This window comes from Hibiscus syriacus, unplaced genomic scaffold, assembly GCF_006381635.1.
Source record: "Hibiscus syriacus cultivar Baekdansim isolate YM2019G1 unplaced genomic scaffold, ASM638163v2 tig00116997_pilon, whole genome shotgun sequence".
NCBI lineage: Eukaryota > Viridiplantae > Streptophyta > Magnoliopsida > Malvales > Malvaceae > Hibiscus > Hibiscus syriacus.
Window position 1 is genome coordinate 2,653,845 of NW_024063513.1, and position 19,793 is coordinate 2,673,637.

The 19,793-nt window shown below is 34.1% G+C and overlaps 2 protein-coding genes and 1 pseudogene across 2 annotated transcripts; 2 read left to right on the forward strand and 1 right to left on the reverse strand.

Annotated features, from left to right (window-relative positions):
• Window positions 1–3,804: 3,804 nt before the first annotated feature.
• Window positions 3,805–5,161, forward strand: LOC120194293 (annotated as a pseudogene).
• A 5,534-nt stretch (window positions 5,162–10,695) lies between these two features.
• Window positions 10,696–13,982, reverse strand: LOC120194294. The gene is made up of 4 exons (XM_039196635.1): window positions 13,847–13,982; window positions 12,606–12,688; window positions 12,400–12,519; window positions 10,696–10,965 (listed from the first exon to the last, which is right to left on the reverse strand). The coding sequence occupies exons 1-4, from the start codon at window positions 13,980–13,982 to the stop codon at window positions 10,849–10,851; spliced, it is 456 nt and encodes a 151-aa protein (XP_039052566.1). The 3' UTR covers window positions 10,696–10,848.
• Window positions 13,983–15,626: 1,644 nt separating this feature from the next.
• Window positions 15,627–17,930, forward strand: LOC120194295 (probable serine/threonine-protein kinase PBL28). The gene is made up of 8 exons (XM_039196636.1): window positions 15,627–15,761; window positions 15,867–16,116; window positions 16,272–16,507; window positions 16,840–16,966; window positions 17,049–17,120; window positions 17,213–17,390; window positions 17,468–17,600; window positions 17,697–17,930. Exons 1-8 carry the CDS (start codon window positions 15,711–15,713, stop codon window positions 17,928–17,930), a joined length of 1,281 nt encoding a protein of 426 aa, XP_039052567.1. The 5' UTR covers window positions 15,627–15,710.
• The last annotated feature ends 1,863 nt before the right edge of the window (window positions 17,931–19,793 follow it).

Sequence of the window (19,793 nt, forward strand, 5' to 3'; positions counted from 1 at the left end):
CTTTTATGGTCCTTTCTTTTCATCGACCACCTATGAATTATAATATAAACTAAATATAACCCTATTTAATTGAAAATATTTAAATCAAAATTTAGTTCGAAAATTACCTCAACAATAAGGGGAATACGTATGGTTTATTCACGATCGGGCATAAGAAAGGCATGCGGAACCACACCCATGATTGTAGAAGCTGAAGACATCCACCAATAGCAGTTTTCTTATAATTCGTCGCCCGACACATTTCTCTAAAGAGAAATGCCAAAACTGCAGCACCCCAACTATATCTTCCAACTTCATCAAAATCGATCAGATGCTGCAACCACATACAATGCACCTGGTTGCGAGATTTGTCGGGCATCAATATTCCTCCAATTATTCGTAGAATATATGCCCAAGCACATGTCTTTGCTTGATCCTCTGAAGCATTTTCATTTAAAACCTCAAAATTAGCTTTCAACCAAGATAAAGCTATTTTACCTCCATTAAACTCTGGCGGAGCAGCTCCAAGATAATCAATGCACATTGATTGCCAATCACCATCCGCCATACCACACATCATATTTCCGTCGACGGGAAGCCCCAGATGCATAGAGACATCCTCCAATGTAATTGTGGACTCTCCACATGGAAGGTGAAAAGTGTGTGTCTCGGGCCTCCACCTCTCAATCAGTGCAGAAATTAGGACAGATTCGAGTTTGCAACCGCCTATAATTGTTACAATATACCCGAACCCGGCAGAAGGCAAATATGGCAAAATACGTTCCGGTGTCGGTATACGTGGATTTTTAATAAAAGTCTCTAAAATACGATCAGTATCCTAAATAATATATATTATAAAAAATAAAAATTAATATAAATTCATAATAACTTTAAAATAAAAATAAATTTAAATATTAACATTAATTATAAAAAATATTACCATATCGCTAAAATATCTGGAGATATGATCAATATCCAATCGCAACAACATTTCGTTTTCCATTATAACTATAGACAAAACAATATAATTAGCAAAACAAATTAATAATTCTAAATAAATAATAATTATATAAATATTATTTTAATAAAAAAAATAATATTTACATAAATATATTAATATAAAATATAATAACTATTTAAAAAAATACTAACATAAAAATAAATTTATTACCACTAATAACAAATTTAAAACTTAAATAGTTGGAGAATTTGAGTTATATAAGAGAGGAGATATGATTTTGGTGTGAAGAATGAGGGAGGGTTGAGGGGGTTTATATAGGGGAGGAGAGGGGTAGTTAGGGAAAACGGATGGGGACATTTATGGCATTTAATGGAAGGCGCGTCCCCGGGGATGCGCTTTCCACACGTGGCAGTCGAGTCAGTGAATGCGCGTCTCCGGGGATGCGCCTTCCACACGTAGCATCCAACTCAGCGAAAACAATGGTAAAGCGCGTCCCCGGGGACGCGCCTTTCGTCAGCTCAGCAGAAAGGGTGCTACTTCGAAAAATATTGATTAAACGGTGTCAGAAAAGGAATATTAGAGAAAATTAGTGTCAATTATGTCAAATAACCTCCAGATCACATGTAGATGACATCATTCTCGAAACTAATACATACTTATTAAATTGATATCGGTATAATATCAAATGCATTCATCTCATATGTAATTAGATAGGTTAAAGAATTATTTAATCTGGTTGAAATATATTAAATTTATTATTTAATTGAAAATAAAATTAATTAAATATTATAATCTAAGATCGAGGAGTTAAAAATTAAAAAAAAAATTGTGACATTAAATTTTACAATATCAATACCGTTTAGGATATCCTTTTTTTTCTTTGATATCTGTATCATCGCAAATCTTATTTGATATCGCTTGATCTCTTAAACTTTTATGTAATAAAGGATCTAATAGAGTTGTATGTCCAATATATTACTCTCATTCTATTTTCTTCCATTTTTAATTTAAAACAGCCTTACACTTCTGTACCTTAAAGATCTAAAAAAACATGTATACGTCATTTGGATATCTCCTGAAATTAATGTTAACGTATAACATGTGATTATAACGTGAGAGTATAGATACTTGAAATAATTTACAATCACACCATTAGTTTTACAGATTTATCTGGTATACTATAGGTCGTGGTACCTTACAATGGGTGGTCATCTTCGTAACACATTTATATGCTAAAATTGTTTAATCAATATCAAATTTAATTTTATAATATTAACTTCTGATTTTTTCGTGAATTTTAAATTAAAAGCAAATTTGATCAACATAGTAGCATTTACATCTCTCCATAGGCACTTGAATATATTTTATTAAAATTGATTTTAATTTTGAATAAATTGGTTATTTTTGTCATAGTCAATTTTAGTATTATTTAATTTATTGGTGAAATTTTAAAGTATATACCTATCGATATATTAAAAAGGCGTAGGCAGGATCTTCTAATTTTATCGGAATAATGAAAACGTTGGGCATGGCAGCTGTAATGGATGGAGGGGGTGTGTTAGGGTGCGTAACACACCTTAAAATTTTTAATTTTATTTTTATAATTTTTATAAATTATTTAATTTTATATTTTTAAAAATTTTATAACTTCACATCCTTAATATTTTAATAATTTCTTAAATTCACACCTATTAATATAAATTTCTGCATCTCTCTAGTTGCCATGGTGAAAAATTGAAAAGAAAAAGAAACGCCATGTGATTTGTATGACAAATGGTTGGTCAACGCAAACGAAGAAACTGGAGACAGGGCCGGCTCTGGGCAGGGACAAGAGGGGCACCCGTCCAAGGGCCATAATTTTAATTTGTATTAATTTATTATATTTTAATAGACTAAATTAAAAATAAGACTCATAAATATTAATATATAATTTTTTTATATTAATACAAGAGGACCCATAAATTTATTTCTTATTAATTTATTATTCTCATCATAAAGTTAAAAACTATATTAATATCCTAAATTAAAAGCATGGCCCATAAATATTAATAAACTAAATTAAAAGCAAGGCCCATAAACTTATTTCTTATTGACTTATTAAAAAAATGTTATAATAATTTTAAGATTATTTTTTCTCATAATAATTTGTCGGATGTTGATGCAGATGATTTTTTTCTGAAAATAAAGTGTTGCAATTGACTTTGCCAAATGTATTCATGTCAGCGCTTAAAGTTCTTGAGTTTGTTAAAGCTAGAGATTGTTATCATAATGTTTCAATTGCTTATCGAATTTTATTAACAGTGCTGGTAACGATAGTATCCGCGGAAAGAAGTTTTTCAAAGTTGAAATTATTGAAGAATTACTCGAAGTCAACAATGTCACAAGAAAGATTGAATGGGTTAGCTATGTTATATATTGAGAAAAATATGTTGGAAAACATTGATGTTGACACTATCATCAATGATTTTGCATCAAGAAATGCTCGAAGACAATGTTTTTTTATAAGTATTTATATGCTTAAATATGTTTTTGTCATTTTTGATATTGTAATGAATTAATATTTATTTAATTTAATAAAAAATTAATTAAAATTTTATATTGCATATTTTTTAATATTCTTTTAAATTATGACCCAATTTTTTAAATTTTATCCCGGGTCAAGAAAAAGTCAGAACCGGCCCTGACTGGAGATCAAGGTGGATTGGACGGCTGAAATTAAATGATTAATAATGTAATCACATAAATCAATTCCTTTAATCATTATTATCACTCCTTCCCTCTCGCTCCCTTATAAACCCTCATCTCATTTAGCTTTCTTCATCCACAGCTTAATAATTAAGTACAAACCCAAAACTCCCAAGTCCCAACCCATTTCCGTTTTTTAGGAAAGCAAGAAAATGGCCAAGGATATCGAGACTGCAGCTGAGCAACGTGGAAGGGCAAAGGACTACCATGATCCACCACCGGCACCATTGATTGATCCTGAAGAGTTAACAAAATGGTCGTTTTATAGAGCAGTGATTGCCGAGTTCATCGCTACACTTCTTGTATGTCACCGTATTGACAGTGATTGGCTACAAGGTCCAAACTGATCCTGCTAAGAACACCGTTGACGCTGATTGCGGCGGCGTCGGTATCCTTGGTATTGCCTGGGACTTCGGTGGAACGATCTTTATTCTTGTTTACTGCACTGCTGGTATCTCACGTGAGTAGCTCTTCCTTTTTTTCTTCTTCTTGGTAACTAAACAAAAGTTACAGCAACACGATGAAATTTTTTTTGATTGAACTGTGTGATATACAGGAGGACATATCAACCCGGCTGTGACGTTTGGGCTATTTTTGGCACGCAAGGTGTCATTGATCCTAGCGTTGATGTACATGGTGGTAGGTTTCAAATCGCGGTCGCGTTTTCGGTTATTTCGGATTTACCGTGATTGCGGTCGTCGCGGATGCTATTACGGCCGTCGCGGGTAACTCGAATGACGGTGAAACTGTTATATCGTGGTCGAAATCACGGTCACAGACCGTTTTTTAAACCCTGTGGCTCAGTGCTTGGGTGCCATCTGTGGGTGTGGGTTGGTCAAGGCTTTCCAGAAGACTTACTACAACAGCTACGGCGGTGGTGCGAACGAGGTCGCAGATGGGTTCAACAAAGGCACTGGATTGGGTGCAGAGATCATCGGCACCTTTGTTCTTGTCTACACCGTCTTCGCCGCCACTGATCCCAAGAGGAATGCAAGAGATTCCCATGTCCCTGTATGTATATTATATCTCCATTACTATTACTTTTTCAACTCACTTTCCAAAATCACGAGTGATGAATTTCGTCTGCATGTAAAATTTAAAAGGTTTTGGCACCGCTCCCTATTGGATTTGCTGTGTTCATGGTTCACCTTGCCACGATTCCGGTCACCGGAACTGGTATCAACCCTGCTAGGAGCTTTGGAGCCGCTGTCATTTATAACAAAGAGAAGGCCTGGGATGACCAAGTAAATTACTCCCTCCCCTCCCCTATGTATTATATGGTTTCCATTTAATGTTATAATTGTTGCTGATCATGTTTCATTGTTATTCAGTGTATATTCTGGGTTGGACCGTTCATTGGAGCTGCCATCGCTGCATTCTACCACCAATACATCCTCAGAGCAGCAGCCGTCAAAGCCCTTGGATCTTTCAAGAGCAATGCTTGATTTAACTCCAAAAATAAATGGAGAACCATGAGACATCCATTGAACTGTAAATAGGAGTATATTTGTGAACAAGGCTGGCTTTCTGGTTCCTGTTTGTTCTTTCTTTTCTTTGCTTTCGCTTTGAATGTATTTAATCTGTGTCTTCTCTTCTTTTCTACGAGAGTCTTCTTACCTGTGGGGCATATTTCTAAATGTTTTGAAATAAAGGTTTGGTATTAGCATCCTTATCCTCAACATCTCTTAAACTACACATCGTCTATATTTATATTTTGCACCAGAATAATTAATAGCTCTTTTAGACGATGATGTCACAAAAGAGGTTAGATGAGTTTAATTTTGTTGTGGTGCTGAATATTGGAAATGAGAGATTGAGGTGATGTATTTGATCTTTTATATATTAAGTATATACTGGCTAAGGATAAAAATGCATTATAGAGAAAAAAGTATATTAATTAATCGTTTCCTTTACATTTTTTAAAGGTTTAGTAATCAAAACAATCATCTTAATATACTTTATTTGAAATTATAAAAAAATAATAAAAATTGAAATGTGTTAGGTCGATGAAGGTCTAGAATGGTTCAAGTATAAATAGTATTTATCTGTTCTGCCACCGTAAGAGGGGTTGATTGGAATTGTTTAAGCAACTCACGTAATCGTTGACCTCTTACCAATTGATTATGAGTAACTTTATCGAGATGAAGCGAATTGCGTAATGGCTTCTAATTCGGCCAATTGGGCCAATTCTAATTTTGATTTACCCGTGACTTGTTTCATAGTTTTAATTTGGATCGCGAATTTTAATCTAGAGACGGAAATCCCCACATTAATAACAGGTCTGATTCCGACATTGAATAGATCGACGGATAAAAATATTTGTCCATCTGTAATCGAAATTACATTAATAGGAATATAAGCCGAAACGTCTCCGAACAGGGTCTCAACTATTAGTAAAGCAATCATACTTCTTTCACCCAACTGAGAATTTGATTTAGCGGCTCTTTCTAAAAGTCCTTTTACTTTTTGTTTTGTTAAAAAAAAAAAGGGGGAATCGGACGTTTCTCATCCTCCACGTATAATTATACTTAATTAGTGAATTAGTTAAGCTTATCGTGTCCTTATTCTGTGATACTTTCTTTATAGGGCAAAGAAGGTGAGATATTGGAATTAACTTTGCATTAATTATTGCCTCCCCGGAGTATTCTACACTCATCAGAGCTCTCGCAAGACCCAAAAACTTAATACGCAAACCCTAATTTTCAATCATATTTTAATTAATAAAATGTCACTCAATCATCGAAGGTACGGTCTTTTACGTAGGGATTTGAATGGGTCTGATTGGGTTGAATTTTCAATCTATTCGACCCTATCCGATAATTGTAAATATTTCATCTGACTCAAATTCAATTCGAAAAATATACACGTTTCACTTAACCCGAATTTGATCTAGCTTTTGAGATAAAATCTGAAAATGATTTAATCTGACCGGACTCGAAATAATATATTTATTAAAAAAATTATTTCTATTCAATAAAAATAAGAATTTAATTGGAAGAAAATAATATATAAAGATATATTATTGCAATTATTCATAAATAGAGGTAAAAATATATATTTTTTGGTTAGGTCGGATAGTGTATTTTTTACTCTAAACTCGAATCCGATCCGACCTGAACATAATCTTAAAAAACCAACCCGAACCTTAAATATTTTTTAAAAAATAAGACCCGATTGAATTAGATCAGTTCAAAACTCGTCGATTTCGGATCCCACGCCCATCCCTATTTTTGTGGATGGTCGATTATAAAGGAAATTTATTTCATACATTCAGAGTTATATTTACACAGGCCTTATAGGTCCAGAACAAATAGGACGGGCTTTTGTTTCTCAGCCTCGATGATCCAACCCAATTATAATGATTGAATAAATAATAGGATAAATTATATATTTGATATTTATTTATCATCGTCGTCGGTAATTTATATATTATTATTTTTAAATAATTTTATTTTAATTAGTATTTTTTTTAAATAATTGAGAAGAAAGAAACATATTGGTCTTGAATCTATGTCACTTGCGAAAGGGGTGTTGCTCTTAATTATTAAGTTTAGCTCATATATTACTATTTTATTAAAATTTATATTTAAATTTATTATAAAAAACAACATAAGATAAAGTTTATAGATAGAATGATATGGGATTCAATTCCAGGATCCCTTACATAAGGATTATCAAAACAACAATCACATTAGTATCATTGTTTACTTTTTATTGACATAATATCAAAATAAGAATAAAATGTAATATTATATATAATTAAAAAAAATTAAATAATCAAAACAAAAATATTAAAATATATAAAATATCAAATAATCCATTTACCCTCAAATAATATATACCCTCGAATTTTCCAAAGGGAATGTTCAATACATGTGGATAAATCATGTGACTTTAGAGGTGCAATGCTTAAAACATGTGAAGCCTTAAAAGCCCACTGACTAACAAGAATCGCGGGGATATGTTGAAGGGGCCACTGCAAAACCAGACTAAAACAGACCAATGTAAGATACATCAATACTGCATGAAAACTCCAATGATTTAAATATTACTGCCATAGGAAGACACTATTTTTTTCCTCTTGTTTCAAATATTCACCTTGATTAATCCGAATCGACTAACGTCGCACATTTAACTCTTGTGGGTGAGTCTTTTAGCGGGGATTTCTACATACATAAGGACCGAACCCGAGACCTTACTTAAGCGATATCAAATTGTTTATCACTTGAATCAAAACCATTGATAGAAAGACACACTATTGGTTCGTTGGAATTTTGTAGGTTATAAAGTATTCAATGTGATATGAAGATAATTAGCGGGTTGATTCAAGCGATAAACAATTTGATATTGTTTAAGTCAATTTCAAATTCGTGTCTTTGTGTATATATGAAATCTTCATTGGAAAATTTATCCGTCAAAATAAGATGTGTAACATGAATTGGTCTGGATTAGTCAAGACAAAACTCTAAGAAGGCAGGAGGGTAAACAAAAAAATATAATAAAAAGAAAAAACTAAGGAAATTATTTATATTTATGAAAGATAATATTTAATGTGATTTATTTATTTTAATTACTTTTATAATTTTAAATGATAAAAATGTTATTATTGTAATTTTGTTTATTTTTACATTGATAAAATTAAAAATCCATTTTAAATTTTAGATTAAATATCTCAACATTAATTTATTTTTCTATGCAATAATAAAAATTTATAACATTTTAAATGTTTTTATGAAAAAAATAATATGAATAAATGGATTACTAATTACTAGATGTAGCTTTTGGGTTTGCATGCTTACCCCTCTTGCAATAATGGTGAATATAAAATATGCTTTTAAAGGCCCTTTGCTGTTCTTTAAAGCTAAGTTAATCCCCTATGCTTCCCATCACTCCATATTTTCATGATAAAACAAAATATGATAACAAAATCATCACAGCATTGTTAACCGAGCCTGTTTGTATTATTTTTATACGATGTAATAATTTCCAGTTAATATTGAGATAAGCCTATGATTTTCTTCTCATTTGAGTGCATAATGGATAATGTGATCGAGTTATTATAATTGCTTTTGTTCTCAATCAAGGGTGTTTGAGAAGCCAACCCTGACAGGTAGAAAGCTTGGCTTCAGGGGCAAGTATATGAAATAAAGGCACAATGATGATGTTAGTCAATGAAGATTAAGATAGATAAAGAAGTCCTCTCTGTATATATATATATAGCTGAAAATGAATTACTAGTTTTTTAACTTAAAAACTGTTTTTCAATGAATGGCTTGCACTTTTGAAAGCATGATTTATCTTCTCAATATTAAATGCCAAGCAACATCGACAGCAACCACTTTAAAAGGTCCTTATAAAAGCCATTGTAAAGGCACCTAGAGTTGAACTCAAAGGCAACTCGATTTTTTTTTTTAAATGAGTTCATTTGTTTCATTCTTGCTTCTCTCATCTTCTTTGGCTCTTTTGACTATTGCTAATGGTGAAGGCAGAGCTCCCCATGGCATTGCCTACGAGAATCCCGCGGCCTTCTCGCCCTCGGCATATGAATTCTTCCATCCCAAAACCCAAGTGCCAGACACCAAGAACCCTTGTGCAGGTTCCAATTGCTCGCCATTGCCTATTGCTGCTAAAATGGACGGTAAAATGGGCGTTTATTACGTGCTTAACGTTCGTCGAACCAATGCTAATTGAGCAAGCTATGTTCAATCTGCTTAAATCATTCGATCTTCAGTATTTTCCATTGTATAATGTAGGCCAAGGTTAGGGCAGTTCAGAATTAAGCCTTTCTTTTACGTTTTTAACCATCTTATTTGTTATTGTTCTTGGTTTTCGTTATCTTATTTTACGGTCCAATTTGTTGCATAATTGCGTGATAGAGTTTTCCCCACTGTTTGAGATTTTGTGATCATCACAATCGTACGAGGCAATGGCAGACACATACAAATTTAGGCCTTGAAAATCAAGAAAGATAACCGAGATAATGCCCATAATCATTAACAATAGAGGGAAAAGGATAAAAACAGGGTACTGTAGTTCTCTCATTTTATACCCCAACTTGCATGGCTTTAAGAGTTGATCAAGTAGCCATGTGAGATAACTGCTCCACTACCCACAAATACTTGATGCCAACAACTTTTACATTCATTTTTAACGTTTGCATCACCGCTCAATATTCTGATGTTATGAACTGGTCAACTAAACCATAATGCATTGGGGGTAGATTTAGACGCTTGACAAAACCATTAAGTTGCACTTGACATACCAAAAAAGAAAAAATTCAGTAATAAGCTTACCTTCATTCGCATCAGGGAAAAATACATTTATGAATTTCTTGCTAATATTAAAAGTTTAAATTATTAAAAATAAAATATGTTACAATGATAATATGATAAAATTTACTTTTAAATAATCTTATATTTTCAACCAAATACTGTAATTTTACACTCCGATAAAATAAATCAAACAAAACAATGTGAAATTCTCTAAATACTATATTCCGAGAATCCTATTCTCAAATGTAATCTTATGATATAGGAATCAAATACATTCTCAAAGATTATATTTGATGATTCAGGTTGGGGTAAGTAGATCATTTTAACCAAAAATGACGAGTTTCAAGAAAAACGACCAGGAGTCTTAGCAGATTGGAACCAAGTAGAACCAGGTGAAAGATCAAAAACAAGTTGAGGGAAGTCCGAATAATTTTGCAGTTCAAATTTACTGCATAAAAGCAAATAGTATACTCAACAAGTTGCTAAAGATTCATATCTCAAAGTGCAAGATGAATACATATTTCATTCCGTTTATGTTATCTCAGGTTAAGCATCTCATACCATATGGTACTGTTTCATTTAATCTTAAAAACCGGAAGATGCTGACTGCTATAGTCGGTATCGATAACCCTGATTTAAAACCCTAAAGCCTCTTTCTCAAACTCAAGTTTCCATAATCCAACCCAAGGGAAAGAACTAATTGGTAAAGAATACAGCCTGCTCCAAAGGCAATATTCATGATCCAATGTAGATTAGACAAAACAATCTACTTCTAAGACATTCAAGCCTAAACGAAAAGGAAAAGAAACTGAATATATAAATAATTTTTTAAAAGCATGGCCCCAGGATGTATGCAGTAATAGACACATCAACAGTTGTTACTCCAAATTTCTACCAACGACGTGAACTAATGGACTCAATCACTGGCACAAATATCTGGTCCACAGCTTTGTTCCATAGAAGAGCGAACTCTGAGCGAGATTTCTTTCCAAAGATCGTCTCTTTCATCTGGAATAAAAATAAAGAAAAACTATGGGAATTTAGTACCATGCAATGCAAATGATAAACAATGTTTTACTTGTAAATGCCGAATATAATTGTATAGCAATTTTTTTCTTTTTTGATAAAATCTGCAGGCTTGTATTGGCCTAAAACTGATAATAACAGGTTCATCATTTCAGTGACATTAACGGTTTCTTTCAAATTCATATCTTCCTATTTCCTATAGTTCCACATGAGATATACTCCAAAACCACATGCATAAGTCTCATATCTAAGGTTTTATACTTTCTTCATTAGAGGTCACATAAATATTGGTGTCAAATGTCAATAGGGTGACAGTATCGCTGAAGATATTTGATTGTTAATAACAATTAACCTAATGTTAACTACAAAGGTTTAAAGACTGCAGAAGAAACCAAAATGTATCCAGAAATTACTTTCTCATTTTTAAACAATTAAAAAGAATGTTAATAACATCTTAGAAGAGCCTACTCTGCTTTCTCTTCTTAAGATACAACTCTGTAACACTAGAAACTTAAGCACTTAAACCTGTTAATAATTATATCCAGACAGTTTAGGTTTTTTCATTTCTTATGCAAAGCTAGGGAGTAAGATCAACGAGTTCAATCATTAATTTTTGAACATCGACGGATACTAAGAAGAAGAGTTTGAATTTCAAACATTGAAGAATGTGACAATATGCCAAACTTCAAATGTTACAGGGTGTCATAATATGCCTCAATCTCTCTACATGTAACCCTAGAAAATTTATACCAGAACACAAGATTTCTCATGATCAACCTCAATTCTTAGGAAGAACAATGTAAAGGAGAAAGCTAAAAGAAGTTTATAAGAAATTCAGAAAATGAAGGGGGAAGGAAGCCGTTATCTCCTAGTTCCTTCCAAGAAACAAATACAAAACTAAGAACCTAGTTTCCTCATTACACATTTGATTTTTGCACTTCTACCAATCAAATTCCCATCTTCTATACTTTGCACTCACATTTACTGTGACATAGTTGCTTGTTCTATAAAAACCGTTAGGCATCAGTTTAATCAGTTATCATGCCAGATGATATTGGGGCAGGCATTAACAATGACTTCCAGTTGCAGGATAATTTCTATAGCAATAGAAGTAACAAAATTATGGCAATGGAATTATCCCAATAATTTCAAAGGTTATAAATTCATCAGAAGTTCCTAATATTCTTCGAATACAAAAGCACTTTTTCCTTTCATCAGAATCAGAAAAAAAAAACAGAATCAACGACATCACAAATTAATAAGAAATATGTTTTTCCTTGGAACTAATTTAAGAAAAGAAGCTTAAATCTTGATTTTTTAAATAAAATAACTATAAGCACTTCAATATGCTACTTTTCAGGGGTTTCAGATAGCAAATATAAAAGAAAGCACCAGAAATCAAATAAAAAGAAGGACCTGAGATTGGGAAGGGAGTTGAGACTGGTGATCCGAAATCGATTCATAGATGCGTTTCCGTTGCTCAAATACTATGATCCCTGTCAACGCGGTTCCGAGTGCGGCGCCAAGCAAACGCTCCTGCATTTTCATCAAATATCACAAAATTTCAACAAATAAAAAAAAATAAGAATTACGCAGAGACTCCTTTTTCTTGGATTGGGGACCTGAGCGAGAACGCTGATTATTGTGAGAAATTTGGCGTCGGAATTTTGCTTCTGATAAAATTTTCTGCACTTTCTTAATTCAACTTAAAAAAATCGGTCTTTTTTCCAATGTCTAAATTCATGAGATGCACAGCCCACAGTTAAATTGAAGAGAGATCCTTTTAGGTTCATCGTGTTTTGAAGCCCCAATCACTTGAGAGTTCTGACATTTTAAGGCTCACTACAATTAATTAAGGTATCCGCCGTACACCTTTCAATATTTTGATTGTGAAATTGTAAGAAGGTTTGTGTGCTGTTTATTTTTGGTTAATTTAATTTTACTGCCTCTGATATTTTTCAAAAAAAAAAATTATTTAAAATTTCAAAAAATTTAAATAAACTTTTCAAATTATTTCGTCGAAAATCCATCGTTACCTATTTGATCCTTCCCTCGGCAATGATGATTCCAATGGGATGAGCACGGGTCGAGTTTGAGTCAGGTTTCGGCTAAATCGACTCGACCCAAAAGTTGTACCCCCGTCACCCAACATGTCTCGAAAAATTTACACCATCCACTCAACCCGATTTTATAAGATAAAATTATAATCCGACCTGACCTGACTCGAAATAATAATAAAAATATTATTTTTATTCAATAAAAATATAGATTTAATTGAAAAATAATATATATAGAGGAGTATTATTATAATTATCCTTAAATATATAAGGTAAAATTATATTTTTTGGGTCGGGTGGCGCCAAATATTTTCTACACTAAACCGAAATCAGACCCGAACCCGAATTTCTTTAAAAGTCGAAATCCTTCAAGTTCGAGTCTCATGCCCATCCCTAATGTCCATATTTGGAAGGGTAAGCTACAACATTCTTTATTAAACTTTATTCTATCTCTTATAATATTCATTGTATTTTTAATGTTTTTTTCAATTTATATAATGAACTTTTAAATTATTCTTGTTTTGGTCACTTTAAACTATTTTGCTATTATTTTGGTATGATGTGATTTTTATTATTATTTAATATAAACATAATTTAAATTAAATAATAATAATAATAAAATGTCATATCACACCAAAATATAATTTAGATTGACCAAAACATGAGTAATTTAAAAGTTTAATATATAAATTAAAAAATTAAAAATACAATAAATAAAATAAGAAAATGAATAAAATTTAACGAGGAAAGGTGTATTTTACCTGTTTGGAAATATAAAAGTAGTGGAATTCATATGAAAAATGGACCCCCCAAAACCATAAATGAAAGAAACGTAACGGGTGTGGTTGCATTGCATTGCATGTGAGCGGCTGTCTTCACATTTTTCCTCACGTGATTGTCTGCCTCAGCTACTATATCCAAAAACAATGGTCCCTCGCTCATTGCCTGCTCATTACAATTCTGCCACCAAATCCCCTTCCTGATTAGGACCCATCATCCAAGACCCTGAATGAGGGAAAAAATTTCTTTTTTCCCCCTCCCTTCTCCATACGTACCTCTACGGCTCTACCCTACCCTTCCAAGACGAGACCAGTTTTACACCATCTTTCAAGTGTTAAAAAGGAGTTTAAATGCTATGGGGTTATCCATTGATTGAGAATAACTGTTGTTTTGCCTAAAAAGGAAACATCGGGTCCTACTTGGGAAGATTTTGTGCGAGAGAATTTAATTATATGGCCTTCTTCTGTCCTTTGCTGCTTATTGGAAGTCTTCCATTCTTCAATGCCTAGTTGCTTACCTACAAAAGAAGCCCTCTGGGAACTGTAAAAAGTTGGGAAGAAATAAAAGCTGTTTTTTTTGTTGACTTGATAACTCTGCCTGCAGGACGAGCAGCTTTAATGGTACGTATTCTATAATTGTTTTTTGTTTCTGGTGTTTGCTGGCCACTTTGCTTATTAGTATATAGGCACTCTGTCAATGGCGACTTCACCTTCGAACAGTTCCCTGCAAAAAATAGTTTCCAGAGACAATGTTATGTCGCTGTGATTCATCACTTTTTGTTTACTTGCTCTTGCTTAGCCTTGAATATATGTTTCTGTCTGGTTGTATACTTTAACCAAATGCTATTGTTTTCTTCAGATAAAACCTATGAATTATTTGAAGATTTTGGTTAGATTATGTTTGGTAGAGAGATTATATCATTTCTGTGGATGGTCTCCGGCGAGCATTGTTCTTGGCTGACAGTTGACCACTTTCTTAGATTCTTTCAGGGAATCTTTTAAGCTTTTTGGCATGCCAAATGGAGATTTACAGACATGAACATCGTTGGCTAGCAGGTTAAGAAGAAGATTAAAAAAAACAGAGATAACTGTATCTGTCCACTTCCATAAAGACAACCAATTTAACTCTTCTTTTACTAGCTTAGCTGGAATTTTCAGTAAAGAGAAGCATTATCGTTCAATTCAGTCCGACATTTTTTTATGCAAATTTCTCAGTAAAGAGAAGCATTATTGTTCAATCCAGCTCACAATATTCTTAAGTTTGAATTACTAGAAAGTAACATAGAAATATGTGCTTGTCACCATGCAGATAGGTTCTTGTTTTAATTTGCTCTTGCCGAAGCTTTCTCCATTCCTTTATTCATGTGAATGGCCTCAATCTATTTGGTTACTTTTTTATGGAGTTTTACCCCCTTTTTTCTGTTTTACAAATTTGTGATTACAGAAAGGTCCTCTCTTGAAGGTTACTTTTACTCTGATATGATATAACTGTAAATTCATAACAATAACCGATAGATTTTGGTGTGAATCTCGTTTTAGAGTGGCTAGAAAATGGTTGGTCACCGGAGACATCAATGGAGTGAGGTATATTGACAATGCTTTTGTTCTGGTGGCAGCGGCTGCCACTGCTTTTGCTGATTCAACTGTCCCAACCCAACTGTTTATGTCACAACCTCTTCAGTGAGCTTTCTTTCTTTTCTTTCAGAGTAAGCAATTTTCACTTACTAGCTCTTTGATATAGTAATTTGATTCATATCCATGAGTTCATTGATTCATTCTTCTCTTTGATATTAAGACCGAGATTCGTCGAAGCTCTACTTATTTACAAGAACACAGTTTGCACTCCTCAACAAACTAGCGGTAGATTTGGGAAGTTCCCCTGCTTGAGGCAATGGGCATATGTAAATTGTTATCGACTAGAAGATGTCGGTGTTGTTTCCTTGTAAGCTCCCTTTTTAAAAACACACTTGAATTGTTGTCTGAGATATCTCTTCCAAGTAGATTATCTGAATTGTTGTCTTTTGCTCCGATTCAATATCGAGAGAAGTCCTTTAAATCTAGACATGGAACAGTAGCAGCGGCTTCCATTGATGGGGAAAATGGTGTTCCTACACTCACACCTTTGCAAACAGGCGATAAGAAACCGAGAAAACAGACTCTTGCCGCCATAATTGGCAGCACCAGTGCAGCTCTTCTTGTCGTGATCATTCTGGTGCTTGTGTATATCTGCTTGATGCGTGTAAAAAGATTCATGAGGAGAACATCTGGGGCTGCGTCTTCTATGCCATCTTCTACCGGTACGCCGGTCTTCATAACTTTGATGCAGAATTTTACGAGGCTCTAAAGTTTTCTGATTCCAGTAAATCTCGTTTCATATAATTGTAGCACCTCAATTATTACATTGACATCTTTACAATAATTGCATCATAGAACAATCTCTGTGTCTGAGCAGTTGAGTTGGAAAGAGTTCACACTTCCCACAATGCCGGTGTGCCGTCTCCCATCCATACACAAAATCTAAGGCAACTAACAATGTCAGAGCTGGAACAAGCTACACGCAACTTCAGTCAAAGTAATATAATTGGTGAAGGTCGATTCGGTTTAGTCCATAAAGGATTGCTTCAAGATGGAACTATTGTGGCAATCAAAAGATACTTAAACACCCCAATTCCCGTGTTCCTTCACGAGGTAAAACATCTATTCCATACTGATGCTAGAGACAACTTAAAGAAGTTCGGTTTCAGGCATTCATGATCATGGAAACAGCATAGGTGAAAGGGTAGGGCAATAGGGATGATTTTAAGATTTGTTTTTCACTTGATTTGAATCTTTGTTTGCATTACTGCAACTTTGCATTCAAGAACAGAGAAGATAAATGGAACCATTTTCAACAACTTAGAACCAAGAAAACATCAAATTGAAACCGTTTAGAAAACCCTAGAAGTGACATTTCTTAGCATCTAAGGAACAAGATTTGTGTTACAGTAGTTATAGTTATGTTCTGTTTTGATTCAACGCAGGTTAAGCAAATAGCTCAAGTGAGACACAAGCATCTTGTCAGGCTCGTTGGTTATTGTGAAGATAACTACCAGCAGTTTCTTGTCTATGATTATATCCCTAATGGAAACGTTGGACATCACCTCTATGGTAATAATTTATTTTACATATACTTTCAAATTATAATTGTCCCTCTGCAAATTAACCGAAGTTTTGTCACTTATTTTCCCAGATAATGAAGGTTCACCAACTGGAGAACTAAACATTAGGCAAAGGTTATCGATTGCTCTAGGTGCGGCCAAAGGTATATTCATCAATCTATAAATGTAAATCTATATATCTAAATAGCAATCCACACCATTAGCTTTCTCAACTGTACCTTTTAATTTGGATCAGGACTTGAATACCTTCACAGTTTAGCTCCTCCTCTTCTGCACATGCATTTCAGAAGTAGCAACGTTCTCCTAGATGAAAACTTTACTGCCAAGGTTTCTGACTATGGATTGTCCAAATTGTTGTCTGAGAATCAGTTTTATGCATCATCTTCAGCCATCGATTGCTTTCTTGACCCAGAGTATGCAAATCAGTCCTCCTTAGAAACCCATTGTTTAGCTTCATTACTTGTATCTAATTCATCCTTTCTTTCTGAAGATTGTATGCATCAAAGAAATTTTCAGTGCAAAGCGATGTATATAGCTATGGAGTCTTCCTCCTCGAGTTGATTAGTGGATGTGAAGCAGCTTGTCGAGATCTGTCAAACTTGGAAACAACGTTAATAATGCAGGTTTTGCGGTGTTCTTATTGTTATCCGATACAGTTTTTCCCAAGTACTTGTGTAAGCAATCTTCTGTTCTAACGAAAACATCATTCGTTTTTGAAGGCCAAGTATTCGGACAATATCGTTGATAGAACCTTAGGGAGAGAATCAATGCGCGGTGCAAAACAAATAGTGGATTTGGCACTGCAATGTGTGGATATTAGACCGAAAAGACCATCTATGAGGAGCATCGTTGAAGAGCTTGAACGAATTCAAGAGACAGAAATTGGACGTTTACAATTTGAAGCAGGAGAGGAGATTGAAGCTGTAACACTGGGGAGCGAGCTCTTTAAATAAGCTCTGCCCAGCAATTGTAGTAATCACTCTTTTTTATTGAATTTATTGACTGTAATTACCAATCTGATTCTAAACAAATTGATTTTGTAAAAGAATTGTGAAAAGCAGTTAAGCAAACCAAAGTAATTTACATTTGATTTTTATCTTATATTTGGAACTCTTTGAAACCTTTCTTACTTCAATTTAAAGATTTATTTGATTCAGGGTTTTGAATAAAAAAAGAACAAACTATATAGTAGTCTCTCTTCTTCTTCTTTTTACCTTCTTTCTTCTTGTGTATCCTTTTTTTCTTCGGGTTTCTTCTTCTTCATCTTTTTCTTCTTTCATTCTCTCTCAAGCAAATCTTGCTCCATTTGTCTCAAGAGAAGCTCTAAAATCCCAGTGGTCGTCCGCCTCTCACCGTCGGCGTTAGGCGCCGCCGACAGCCATCCGCCACCACCCTCTACGTGCTCTTCTTCTTCTTCACATTAAACCACACATAACCATTCCACCGCCTTCCACCCACGCTCTCCATCACCACATCCATCGAACGACGTACCGTCAGTCACCTCGTGGCTAACCGAACAACCGATGAAGATACCTTCGCCGAGCTTGGTGACTTGGAAGACCATGATTGGTTTAAAATGGGAAAATCATGAGAAAAGCATGATTTTTGAAACCAAAGCACTTGAAAAGCATATAAGAAAGCGATTGAAACGCGAGGGTCTGTTTTTTTACCTTGATTTTATTGGACTTTATTTGTGATAGTGCACCGACATCGAGCACCGGCGTCTTTTGATGCCATTCTTGAGCTCAATCGGACCCGTTTTCTGCATCCGAAGACCCATTTGATCCGTGTTGCCCAAGGTGAAGTTGGATAACAGCAAAAGCAACTTATCCACTAGCTTTAAAGGGAACCATTTGAGAAGTGCCATGGCTATACCAAATGTCGAGAATTTGAACATCTCCCTCGGCAATACATGCATCTGAAAATCAACCGGATAATAACATGAGCAACACCGAAAACAATCTGAAATGTATAAGTTGGAGAATGAAATGAACTTACTGTGTTTCGAACAACCATATGAGGGATTGCATTGTATTGACAAAGGTCCAACGGATAAGCTGTTATCAGAAACTGAAACCTTGAGATCTTCAAGGCTTGATTTTTGTTCTGGGAAAATCATGGGTTTTGAAACCAAAATCACTGATATAGCTGAAGAATAAGAAGAAGATTGCATGGTTTTTTTGGAAGACCAAGTCATATAGTGAGGGGTGAATCGAGTGTACCCTTTCTGCTCCAGTATTTGAGTAGTTAAACTTGAAACAAAGTGAATCACTGTCGGTGGGTTTTCGGTGAGAGTTGCTGCCGAAGAAATGAAGGGGAGAGAGAGAGGTAAACAAAAAGAGTGAGAAGAATAAGAAGAAGTGGATATTTGTTAAAGTAGTTGTTAAAAACTATATATTTGCGTGTGTGATTAAATGCAACTTCATGAGACAAGAGTTATAGCATAATCGATGAAGCAAGTTTATGGAAGAAGGAGAAGAAACACCTAGGTTGGGTTTTTATTTTTTAATTGTCAACTTAGACTTCCGTTAATGAATTAACGAAAACTTAGACTTCCGTTAATGGGTTAACTTCCCAACGGAAGTTAACGACTGAGGAACCTAAACATGATAGACTAACGTTAGGGATCAAGCACACTCAATTAGAGAATCGGTGACTAAATTCGATCAAACCGGAAACATAAGGGACTAATGACATAATTTACCCATAAAAAATAGCAAACCAAAAAAACGTAAAGGCGTTCGAAAAAGGTTGAGAAATACCCATTTCCTCAAACATGAAGTGTTGAAGTGTCAACTTCCAAAGTTTCTAATTCA

Coding starts and splice junctions, on each gene's coding strand:
- LOC120194294 (XM_039196635.1), bottom strand. CDS start 13,982: ATGAGCGAGGGACCATTGTTTTTGGATATAGTAGCTGAGGCAGACAAT. Junction 12,520..12,605: donor TAATCAGCGTTCTCGCTCAG/GTCCCCAATCCA, acceptor ATGAAAATGCAG/GAGCGTTTGCTTGGCGCCGC. Junction 10,966..12,399: donor AACTCCCTTCCCAATCTCAG/GTCCTTCTTTTT, acceptor TTTTTATTCCAG/ATGAAAGAGACGATCTTTGG.
- LOC120194295 (XM_039196636.1), top strand. CDS start 15,711: ATGGGCATATGTAAATTGTTATCGACTAGAAGATGTCGGTGTTGTTTC. Junction 16,508..16,839: donor TTCCCGTGTTCCTTCACGAG/GTAAAACATCTA, acceptor GATTCAACGCAG/GTTAAGCAAATAGCTCAAGT. Junction 16,967..17,048: donor CGTTGGACATCACCTCTATG/GTAATAATTTAT, acceptor TTATTTTCCCAG/ATAATGAAGGTTCACCAACT.